The sequence below is a fragment of the Protobothrops mucrosquamatus genome, unplaced genomic scaffold (assembly GCF_001527695.2).
Source record: "Protobothrops mucrosquamatus isolate PMUCROS unplaced genomic scaffold, P.Mucros_1.0 scaffold3025, whole genome shotgun sequence".
Lineage (NCBI taxonomy): Eukaryota > Metazoa > Chordata > Lepidosauria > Squamata > Viperidae > Protobothrops > Protobothrops mucrosquamatus.
In genome coordinates, this window is record NW_015389040.1 from 283,810 (window position 1) to 295,475 (window position 11,666).

Consider the following 11,666-nt stretch of genomic DNA (forward strand, 5'->3'; position numbering starts at 1 on the left):
GATTGACCCAAAGTCACCCATCCAACTTTCATGTCTAAGGCGGGACTAGAACTCACCGTCTCCTGGTGATTGGCCCAAAGTCACCCAGCCAGCTTTCATGCCCAAGAACCCTCAAACTCACCATCTCTGGTTTCTAGGCCACCCCCATTCACCAGAACAATCAAGCCAGCTGCCTATAATGCTGTGAGACGGCGAGTTCGAGTCCCACCTTAGGCATGAAACAGCTGGGCGACTTGGCTGGGGCAATCACTAGGAGAGGGTGAGTTCTAGTCCCTTCTTGGGTACGAAAAGCCGACTGGGTGACTTTGGGCCAATCACCAGGAGACGGAGAGTTCTAGTCCCGCCTTAGGCATGATAGCCAGCTGGATGACTTTGGGCCAATCACCAGGAGAAGGTGAGTTCTAGTCCCGCCTTAGGCACAAAAGAGAGTTATCTTCGTCCCCTTGAGTTATTTATACAAATGATAAAGGTGGGATGGTCAATAAATAAAATAAAATCCCTTTATGAGAATCCCAGCCTCCCTGCTTTGCCCAGAATGAGGAGGAGGAGGAGGAGGAGGAGGAGACGAAGACGCTCACCCTGGTCACTTAAGCGGCGTTGCTTGGGGTTGGCCGAGACGCTGCGCTGCACCTTGTTTGAAGGGGAGGGAACCGTGCTGTTGGCGAGCTCGGGCTGGGGACGAGGTTTCAGGGTAATGCTATCGTTGTCGAGCTGGAAAAAGCAGGAAAAAGCAATCAGGAAAGGCCCCGGGCCCCCACGGAGGCCTTTGCTCCTGGCCCGTCAGGATGCCGACTCCAGAAAAGCAAAAAGGTGTGTTTTTTTCTCTTTCCTACAACCGTTCTTAGTAATGTTTTATCCTCCAGCCCCCTAATCGTCTTCGTTGCTCTTCTCTGCACTCTTTCCAGAGTCTCAAGGTCAAAAGCTGACGTTAAGAGGAGAAAAGCCACACTTGCTTCGGGGCTGCAAACCGCCCCTGCGGGGCTGCCGTTCCAGAGTTCAACGCACCCGGCTACACACACACACACACCCCTCGCACTCACCTCTGAGTTTTTGTAACCTAGCAGCAGGTACGTCGCCATCACTTCATTATACTTCTGGCTGACTAAGGACTCTTGGATTTCTTCCCGGGTGTAGCCCATCGAAATCATGAGTTCTGGAGGAGGAAGGAGAAGGAGGAGAGGAAGAGGAGGAAGAGAGTCACCATCCACTCGTAGGAAAAGACAAGCCCCCCCCAGCTGCTCAGAAAGTGGAACGTCCCACCTCGCCATCAAAGGGGGAGCCCAGGGGTCTTCAAATGTGGCAACTTGAAGACTTGTGGACTTCAACTCCCAGAATTCCTCAGCCAGGCGTCCCACCTTGCCATCAAATGGGGGTGGTCTCTAGCCCAGGGGTCTTCAAATGTGGCAACTTGAAGACTTGTGGACTTCAATTCCCAGAATTCCTCAGCCAGCCAGGGCTGGCTGAGGAATTCTGGGAGTTGAAGTCCACAAGTTGCCAAGTTTGAACGCTGGCTGAGGAATTCTGGGAGTTGAAGTCCACAAGGCCTAAAGTTGCCAAGTTCGAACGCTGGCTGAGGAATTCTGGGAGTTGAAGTCCACAAGTCCTAAAGTTGCCAAGTTTGAACGCTGGCTGAGGAATTCTGGGAGTTGAAGTCCACAAGTCTTCAAGTTTGAGGATCCCTGCTCTAGCCCATCAGCCCTTCCTAACTGGTGTACCTGTCCGCCGAGGGTCCTTGTAGTCTGGCAGAGGTTCCACGTAAGGCTTCAACTCGTCGTCCTCGTGACCCACATTCATCCAGCGGTCTTTCATGATTTGCTAGAGGGGGAAGGAGAGGCAGGCATTAGGACCCCACAGAGAGGACAGGTTTTCCTTGCAGGCGTTTCATTACCCAACTAGGTAACGTCATCCGTGCTGGAAGGGAGAGGAGCTGCTCTCTGTTGAAATACAAGTAAGTTGCTTGTAGATGAACCACCCAGCTCAAGAAAAGAAAAGAACGGGACAGAAGAACCGAGTTGGAAGGGATCTTGAAGGTCTTGTACTCCTCAAGGGGAGACCTGATACTACTCCAGACATGGCTGTCCAGTTTCTCTGAAGTAAGCAAGCTCAGAGGGTACCAAAGATGCTACAGTACTTCTTCTTCACTCCTCCTCCTCCTCCTCCTCCTCCCCCCCCCTTGGCAAGCTCCACTCCAGGGTTCTTGACCACAAAATCAACTCTACTAACAATAGGAAAGAGACGGCAATTTCCCCAAGGACATTGTCTCCCGTCTCAGCAGCCTCCCTCCCATTTCCCAGGAAAACTCGGGGCGTCTTTGGCAATGTTTTCCTCCTCAATCCACCCATGGAAAAGCTGGCTGGCTGGCTGCTTCTTTTTCCTTTCCACTTTCAAATCCACCTGAAAGCTGTTCGCCCTGGAGAAGCAGAACAATTGCTCCGCGGTCAGCAAGCCGCCGGTGTAAAACTGGCTCCCTGTTGGGAAAGCTTAACAAGGCGGCCGAAGGGGCTTGGAAAATTACCTTCGTCACGCAGAGAGGTAATTTGGGGCCTTTAAGCCAGACAAAGAGGGCGGTGGACGACGGAGAAAAGGACTGGGGCCTTCGCTGAACCAGCAAAGGGGTTTAAAAATCAATAATAAGTCCCACACTAACAATAAGAAATGTTTTTTGGCCAGGCCAAAAACGCTCCGAAAATGGAGACGCGTCCTAAAAATCACCATGGTTGCTTAACACATTAGGCTAAGCCAGAATAAACCAGGCTAAAACCATTTTGGTCGCCAGGATGTAAAAAAAGATGTTGAGACTCTAGAAACTGCAACACCACCACCTTGAGAACAGCAGGCAGGTGAGGAAACGGTCAGTCTTGGGCCACGCCACAATCTGGACAATTTGTTGACGAATTTTGGCCGTGCCGTTCCACGTGGCCTGAGATTGGTATTTAGCCTGGGAGCTGCACACTTTTGGGATTAAAAAAAATAAAAAATACCAGAAGGGGGTTCACACACAGGGTTTGACTGCATTAACTCACCTGTCTGTGTTCACACAATACACGGAGCCACGGTTCACCAAACTGGCTGGGAAGTATCCTGTGTGAGAACTTCAGGGTCTTTCTAATCGGTTCCAATTGTGGTGGTGGGTGACTGGACCAGTAGACACAACACACTTGTGGTGGACGACCAGTACAAACATGTTCTGTCGGTCCGATCAGTCACCGAGGGGGGGGGTTCATGTCCGTCAGGAGCTGAATGTCGTCGAGCAAATCGTTGGCAAGTTTCAAACGACGGCACTGAAAAAAGGGACCTAGGACCGTTTTTGACACACCTTGCAGAGCATCCCCATGGCCACGTGATCAAAATCCAGACAGTTGGCAACTGACTCATTTCATGACCCAGCTAGGTAACATCATCAGTGCTAGAAGGGAGTGGGATGTGCAGAGAGGAGGAGGAGGAGGAGGAGGAGTGTGAGGTCCTTGGTGCTCTCTGAGCTGGGTGGTTTTCTTGCAGACGTTTCATGAGCCAAATAGGTAACATCATCAATGCTAGAAAGGAGGGGGGGGTTTTGATCTCTTTATATACAAGTAGCTGGCTTGCAGAGAGCATATCCTTCTCCCTTCTAGAGTTGATGACGTTGCCTAGTTGGGTCATGAAACATCTGCAAGAAAACCATCAAGCTCAGAGAGCACAAAGGACCCCACAGTCCTCCTCCTCTCTTCTACCTCCACTCCGCTCTAGCACTGATAATGCTATCTAGTTGGTTCATGAAACGTCTGCAAGAAAACCACCCAGCTCAGAGAGCACCAAGGACCCCACAGTCCTCCTCCTCCTCCTCCTCTCCCTCTCTCCTTCCTCCACTCTGTTCTAGCACTGATGATGTTAGCTAGTTGGGTCATGAAACGTCTGCAAGAAAACCACCCAGCTCAGAGAGCACCAAGGACCCCACAGTCGTCGTCGTCGTTGTCCTCCTCCTCCTCCTCCCTTCTAGCACTGATGATGTTACCTAGTTGGGTCATGAAACATCTGCAAGAAAACCACCCAGCTCAGAGAGCACCAAGGACCCCACAGTCCTCCTCCTCCTCCTCCTCTCTCCTTCCTCCACTCCGTTCTAGCACTGATGATGTTAGCTAGTTGGGTCATGAAACGTCTGCAAGAAAATCACCAAGCTCAGAGAGCACCAAAGACCCCACATTTCAACCGGGAGCTACAAATAGTCTCCTTCGTTGATCTCCAAGGATCCTCTGTTGGGGATGCTTCCCAAGAAACTCCAAAGTGGGTGCCAGATTTTATTTCCGTTTCCTCGAGGCCAATTTCCATTTGGTCTATGTCAACGCTGCTAACATCAGATGTTCTTGCATTGACAACAGATGGAAATGTAGCCATCTTTTACCTTTGGCTTTTACAGTTAGATGATGCTGGGAGGAGGGATGTGAACGAGAGTCCAGCTAGACATAACAACACTAAACTTAGTGTGAGAATCAAGGTTATTGTAACCAGAGCTGATCAGGAATTGCCGGGCTGGAGAACTGGAGAGGAAGCCCGTGGTTCAAGCTAATTCGGGAAGGTGATTTATGACTGTTCATTGGAAGAGGGAATTGTGCTTTCATACTATGTGCTCAGGGGAGGGAAATTTCAGTTTTCGGCTTCGATTATGCAGTGCCGATGCTATGCTAACTCAAAATAAAGATTCTTTAAGGTACACAATGTCTCGGGAGTTCTTGGAAGAGTTTCATCTGTCGGAACCATGACGCTCACCTCTAAAGTGCCTCTTTTGCTAGGGTTCAGGATAAGGAATTTTTTCAGCAGATTCTCGCAGTCCGTGGACATGTAGAAGGGGATGCGATACTTCCCCCTCAAAACCCGTTCTCGCAGCTCCTGCAAAAAGGAGAAGACGTGACGGGGCGGGGAAGACAAAACATTAATTTTAAGCAGAAAGGGACTCCCTGCAGGCGCACACCCTCTCCTCCAAGAGAGCTAGAAGTTTTCTCTTAAAATGTTTTAAAAGGTTTTAATTTGCAATCTATTTTCTGAATTGTCTGAGAGGGGTGGCTGTCGAGAAATCAAATCAAAATCAAATAAAAAAAAAAATACGGTTTGCACCGGAGGAGAGAGGCGTGGATCGTTCCAGGTGCCGTTCAATCAAAACCTGGGCACCGACGAGCGGTTGGCGGGGTCAGCTGGTCTCCCTCTTTACCTTGAGGTTCTGCCCATCAAAGGGCAGGGAGCCGCTGACCAGTGTGTAGAGGATGACCCCGAGGCTCCAGACGTCCACTTCGGGCCCGTCGTACTTCTTGCCCTGGAACAATTCGGGAGCGGCGTACGGGGGGCTCCCGCAGAACGTGTCAAGCTTGTTGCCGAACGTGAACTCGTTGCTGAAACCAAAGTCTGCAATCTTGATGTTCATGTCGGCATCTAAGAGCAGGTTTTCTGCCTGGGGGGGGGGGAAGAGAGAAACGGGAGAAGGGGGGGGAGAGATATTCAGAAGGGGCCGATCCACAAGGAGGACTCTTGTTGAGTTTGGGCTGGAAGCCATTGCAGATTAAATCAAAGGCAGGGAAATTGAGGTTAAATCAAAGAGGCGAGGGCTTTGATTTGGGGGGGGATCAGGAATCACAGCACCTTTTGGGGAGGGGTCCAGCTGGTAGGGGGGGATGAAGCGAAGAGGGCGAGACTGGCCCGCACAAGGATAGGCGATCTGCAATTTCCCCCAGGTTTCACAAGCATTCAGTGGGTATCTCCAGAAGTTGTGGATGCTCCATCACTGGAGGTTTTTAAGAAGAGACTGGACAGCCATATGGAATGGAATAAATAGAATAGAATAGAAATTGGAGTAGAATAGAACAGAACAGAACAGAACAGAATAAGGAAATATGGAATGGAATAAATAAAATAGAAGCGAAGCTGGGAGGGACCCTGGGGGTCTTCTAGTCCAGCCCCCTGCTCAAGCAGGAGAACCTATACCATCTCAGACAAGTGACTGTCCAGTCTCTTCTTAAAAACCTCCAGTGATGGAGTGCCCACGATTTCTGGAGGCAAGCTGTTCCACTGGTTGATTGTCCTCACTGTTAGGAACTTTCTCCTTAATTCCAGGTTGCTTCTCTCTTTTGATCAGTTTCCAACCATTGTTTCTCGTCCTGCCCTCTGGTGCTCTGGTGAACAACCCGGCCCCCTCTGCCTTGTGGCACCCCCATTGATAGGTTGCTTCTCTCCTTGATTAATTTTCATCCGTTGCTTCTTGTCCTGCCTTCAGGTGCTTTGGAGACTAGATTGACACCCCCCCTCTTCTCTGTGGCAGCCCCTCAAGTATTGGAAGACAGCTACTGTATCACGTAACCCCTTCATCCTTCCCTTCGTTAGACAAGACACAGCCAGTTCCCACAATCCTTCATCATTATGCTTTAGCCTCCATCATCTTTGTTGCTCTTCTCTGCCCTCTTTCTAGAGTCTCTTTCTAGAGTCTCAGTGTGCCTGGCTGAGGAATTCTGGGAGTTGAAGTCCACAAGTCATCAAAGGGCCAAGTTTGAAGACCCTTGGTCTAGAAAGTCTAGAAAGAGCCCCTCTTTTGGGGTTTGGATAGAAGAGGCCATACACCTCATCCTTGGCAATTCAGTTGACCTAATCTTCTGCTGCAGCTTAGGTGGTACCCTTAAAGCCCCAAGCCCCCTCTGCAGGGAGAAGACAATGCTGGTGGGGTCGGGAGCCCCCTTTGGGGGAGCGCCGGGGGGGGGGGTTCCACTTCAATCTCAACCTGAGAGCCCTCCAGGTTCTATTCTGATCTTGAGAACTAGACCCTTGTTCCAATCTAAGTGCTCCCCTGTTAAAAACAGAGCGGAAGTCGGCTTCCGATTCTAAGCTCCACTTCGGGAAAGGGTGAATTACGGCAGGCCCCCCCGTGGGTAAACTGAGGCCTTTTCCACTCACCTTCAAGTCTCTATGTACAATGAACTTTTGGTGACAGTACTGCACAGCAGAAACTATCTGGAAGGGAAGGGGAAGAAAGGTGAAAAATGGCATTTCTGCAACAGTATTAAATCAATCCAAATATTTTTCAGACCCCGTTACACTATAGATGCTCTTCGGAGTTGCATCCCCATCGCTCGGAGTTGAAGGGGAATGATGCAACAAAGAAGTGTGTGTGTGTGTGATGTCTTTTCCAAGAAAGAGCTGCATAAATTAGGCCTCATCGTTGCATCATTCGCACGCAGCATCCAGAAAGGCAGGCCTGTGCAGCTTTGGGTGGGTGGAGGGTTGACTGTTCCTGGGAAGGGAGGGAGGGGGGGGGCAAAGTTCTTGCAGCGATGAACCAATGAGGTTTCCTCTTCCTCTGCTCCTTCCCGCCCACCGGTGTTCAGTTCCCAAGTTCCTTTCCTGGCTTAATTTCCAACTCGATCTTGTTCTACGATGTATGACTAATGTTAGGGAACTGACATTCACATGACACAGTGGCATCCGCCCGTTAAGGTGGCTTTATTAAGGAAAGGAGAACGAGGCACGGAGGACACAAGAGGGAGGGGAATTCTGGGAATCAGAATGGGTCTTTCCGAAAGATGGCTGAATGAGAAACTGTCAACGCTGCGGATGTTTTTGCATTGACAACAGATGGAAATGTAGCCATCATTTTCTCTTTTGCTTTTAGAGTTAGATGATGCTGGGAGGGGGGGATGTGGATGAGAGTCCAGCTAGACAGAACAACACTAAACTTAGCATGAGAATCAAGGTTATTGTAACCGGAGCTGATAAAGAATTGGCCGGGCTGGAGAACTGGAGAGGAAGCCCGCTCTTCAAGCTAATTGGGGGATGTGATTTATGACTGTTAATTGGAGGAGGGAATTGTGCTTTGCTATTTTGTACCCAGGGGAGGGGAATTCAGTTTTCGGCTTTAACCATATAGTGCCAATACTTTGTTTCTTGAATAAAAGATTCTTTAAGGTAAACAATGCCTCGAAGTTCTTTTAAAGAGTTTCAGCTGTCGGAACCAGGACACTAACTAACATCCTCTCCTGTAAACCAGGATTCCATAAGAAGGAAAATTAAAGGCAACGGGGAGGCCCGGCCGTAATGTGAATCCTGAGACACGAGGGTCAAGAGTTTGCATCCTAACACTTTCATTGTTGCGCTGCTTCGCAACGGTGAGAGTTTTGCTTCCTGGTTTGGGAGGGGAAGATAAAGGACTTTAAAAAAAAAAAGGTTTTGAAAAACTCATGTGGTCAACATCTGGATGAATGGAAGGACTGTGAAAAACCCCTTTGCGTGCCAAAAAGAAGGAAAACGTCACCCACAAGCCCAATTGACTGGGCAAATGTTGGACTAAAATTGTTGGTTTGGTGTGGTTGAGAAAGGGTTTCCGGCTGTCTCTTTCGCTCAACGTTCAGCAACACGCAACACACAACCGGGGAGGTCAGCAAAGCAGGAGAATTTTCCCCAGAATTCAGTTAGCTATCTTTGAACAGCACCTACCACTCAAAGCTTTTAAAATTTCAAAAGCTGTGCTGATCAACCTGAGGATCCTAAAAGGAGAGTTTTGGTCAAGAAGCCAAATTTGATCAGGAGCAAAATTGGGGCAGCTGTTTCTTTCCCACAGCACCGCGGACATCCAACTCCACTTTGCTCTTTGCCGGGCAGTTGATGGTGGTGGCAGAGATGCCCTTACTGGTTCTGCCTTTTCACGGGGTAATAGGAGGAGGGGCAGCACCAACCTGTCGGAATTTTGCCCGCGCTTCCTTCTCTTTCATTCTTCCATGAGCCACTAAGTAGTCAAACACTTCGCCTGGAGGAAGAGAGAGAGCGAGAGACAGAGAGAGAGCAATGAAGCTGCTTTTTCATTTGGAACAGAAATATGGCACATAAATCAGGAAAAGCGGTGAGGGAGGCAGGGAGCAAGGGTGACAAAAGCTAGCCATTTTTGCTGCTGGGACGCAAGCAAACCTAGACACCTGAGGACGTTTGGCCTGCAACAAGTATTTCTCAAGCTTGGCTAAGTTAAGATGCATGGACTTCAACTCCCAGAATTCCCCAGCCAAAAGTCCAGCCATATGGAATTCTGGGAGTTGAAATCCACCCATCTTGAAGCATGCTGGCTGGGGAATTCTGGGAGTGGAAGTCCACCCATCTTAAAGCATGCTTTAAGATTTTTTTTTTTCATCAGACTAGACCAGGGGTCTTCAAACTTGATCCTTTTATGACTTGTGGACTTTAACTCCCAGAATTCCTCAGCCAGGCACATGGAATTCTGGGAGCTGAAGTCCACAAGCCATAAAAGGGCCAAGTTTGAAGACCCCTGGTTTAGAATCTCGAGTTTCAAGGAGGGGGAGTTTCTGGTTAAGGAGTGCCTTGAAGATAAGAAGCTCTCATCATCATCATCATCATCATCATCATCCATCATCATCATCATCATCATGATGATGATGATAAGTTGGATTGTGCCTCTGGCTGCCAGGTTATTTATTTGTAGGCGGTCCTCGATTTACGACCATAATTATGGCCGCGAGTTCTTGCGGTCGTTAAGTGGGTCACCAGTGACCACGACCGATTTTATGACCTCTTTTTGCGGCCGTTGTTAAACAAATGCAGGGGTTGTTAAAGGAAGCCGGTTAAATTCATTAAGGCAGGGGTCCTCAAACCTTTTATGACTTGTGGACTTCAACTCCCAGAATTCCTCAACTAGCGTGCCTGGCTGAGGAATTCTGGGAGCTGAAGTCCACAAGTCATCAAAGGGCCAAGTTTGAAGACCCCTGGCTTAAAGCGTGACTTGCAAATCCCATCAGATTCCTGGAATTTGGAACGGAGGGAGGGCGAGGGGGGGGGAAACGACACCCACTCACCTCCGCTGGCATACTCCATGACGAGGTACAGCGTCTTATCGCAGAGATACTGAAGTTTATTAAATTGACCTTCTGTTTTCCACTCCACTCTAATCTGTTTGGGGACCGGTTTGTTTCTTTGGCCTACGTCGACCTAGTCCTTCCTTCTCCCTTTGTCCCGACCGACGTTCCCGCTTCTCCTTCGGGAATGTCCTTCAGGAGCAGAATGCTGGCGTTGCCTCGGGAGGGGGGTTTAAAGGATTGCTAAGCCAGACAGCCGTTAAGGGAATTCTGCCCCCTTTCGCGCAACCTTTCTTGCCACAGTTCGCTGCAGTGTGTCAAGTTGGCAACTTGGTGGTTAAGTGGATCTGGCTTCTCCCCCCCCCCCCCATCTCCCCCTCCTGGACTTTTGCTGGCCAGAAGGTCGCAAAAGGGGATCGGCGGATCCCGGGACGCTGCCACCGTGGTAAAGATGAAGCCGGTGGCCAAGCGTCCAAATTTTGATGGCGCGACCGCTGGGGGAGGCTGCGACGGTCGTTCAGGGTGAAAAACGCTAAGTGCCGTTGTAACTTCCAACGGTCACTAAATGAACTGTTGTTAAGTCGAGGACTGGCTGGGCTTGGTGGATGGCATTGCCACAGGAGGAGGAGGAGGAGGAGGGGCAGCCCCCAACTCGAAGCCACAAAGACGTGGGGGCTTTCTGCGGCCATGTTGCAGAATTTGATGGCTTCCAGGATCGGGAGCGGGATGGTGCCAAAGAGGAAAAGCACTTCCCAAATGTGCTGGGAAGGAACTTCCTCAAGCCCCAGCTGGCAAAGCCAGATGTTGAGAGCAAGGAAAGGCTGGGGCGATGATGCTTGACAGGCAAGGCCCATCTGCTGCTTCCCGTCAGGCAGAGCAGCAACATCTGGAAGGGAGGAAAGGGGGAAGACTCACCTATATTCGGGTGATTCAGAACCTTCATTATTCGTACTTCCCGGAAGAGCTGGAGGAAAAAAAGGGAAAAAGAAACAGGGACGATTACTTGGAAGCCTCCAATGGCTGTACTTCCCTGTCTGGAAGCAGCTTCCCCCCCCCTCCTACCACGGAGCCTTCTGGGTGTGCTGGAACTGCAATTCCCAGAATTCCCCTGTTGACACCAAAGCTCATGGGAAGGAGGGATTTTGCAGAATGCTGGCTGGGGAATTCTGGGAGTTGAAGTCCACCCCTCTTAAAACGTGCTGGCTGGGGATTATGGCAATTGAAATCCACCCATCTTAAAGTATGCTGCCTGGGGTGTGTGTGTGTGTGTTTCTGGGAATTGAAGTCCACCCATCTTAAATCGTGGCTGGCCGGGGAATTCTGGGAGTCGAAGTCCACAGATCTTTTAAGAGTCTGAGAAACACTGAACTAGACTGTTGTTCTCACTGGATTAAGCCTTTTAAAGAATAACATATTAATCTGCAAAAGGGCCCAAAGAGAAGCTCTGTGCCTGCAAAGAGGCAAGGTAAGAAGCAGGGTTCCAAGTTCTCAGGGGCTGCCCCAAAGAAGAGGGAGTCAAGCTATTCCCCAAGGTGCCTGAAGGCAGGACAAGAAGCAACGGATGGAAAGTAATCAAGGAGAGAAGCAACCTGGAACTAAGGAGAAACTTCCTGACAGTGAGAACAATTAACCAGTGGAACTGCTTGCCTCCAGAAGCGGTGAAGGCTCCAACACTGGAAGTTTTTAAGAAGAGACTGGTCTGAAATGGTGTAGGATTTCCTGCCTGAGCAGGGAGTTGGACTAGATGACCTCCAAGGTCCCTTCCTACTACTACTACTATTACTACTATTACTACTATTACTACTATTACTACTATTACTTCTCCTCCTCCTCCTCCTCCTCCTCCTCCTCCTCCTC

The 11,666-nt window shown here is 49.7% G+C and overlaps 1 protein-coding gene across 5 annotated transcripts in view; it reads right to left on the reverse strand.

Moving 5' to 3' along the window:
* The window catches only part of MARK2 (microtubule affinity regulating kinase 2), a 24,983-nt gene that overhangs the window by 11,035 nt on the left and 2,282 nt on the right, over positions 1-11,666 (reverse strand). For 3 of the 5 annotated variants that reach the window (XM_015826265.1, XM_015826263.1, XM_015826261.1), the window contains exons 3-11: positions 10,725-10,773; positions 9,810-9,881; positions 8,685-8,755; positions 6,910-6,966; positions 5,183-5,419; positions 4,744-4,863; positions 1,716-1,815; positions 1,041-1,153; positions 579-711 (exon numbers count right to left, since the gene is read on the reverse strand). In XM_015826265.1, the coding sequence (XP_015681751.1) occupies positions 579-711; positions 1,041-1,153; positions 1,716-1,815; positions 4,744-4,863; positions 5,183-5,419; positions 6,910-6,966; positions 8,685-8,755; positions 9,810-9,881; positions 10,725-10,773 (952 nt within the window). Of the gene's footprint in view, positions 1-572; positions 712-1,040; positions 1,154-1,715; positions 1,816-4,743; positions 4,864-5,182; positions 5,420-6,909; positions 6,967-8,684; positions 8,756-9,809; positions 9,882-10,724; positions 10,774-11,666 lie in introns of all 5 variants that reach the window. The other 2 variants (XM_015826264.1, XM_015826260.1) reach the window with 1 other exon arrangement.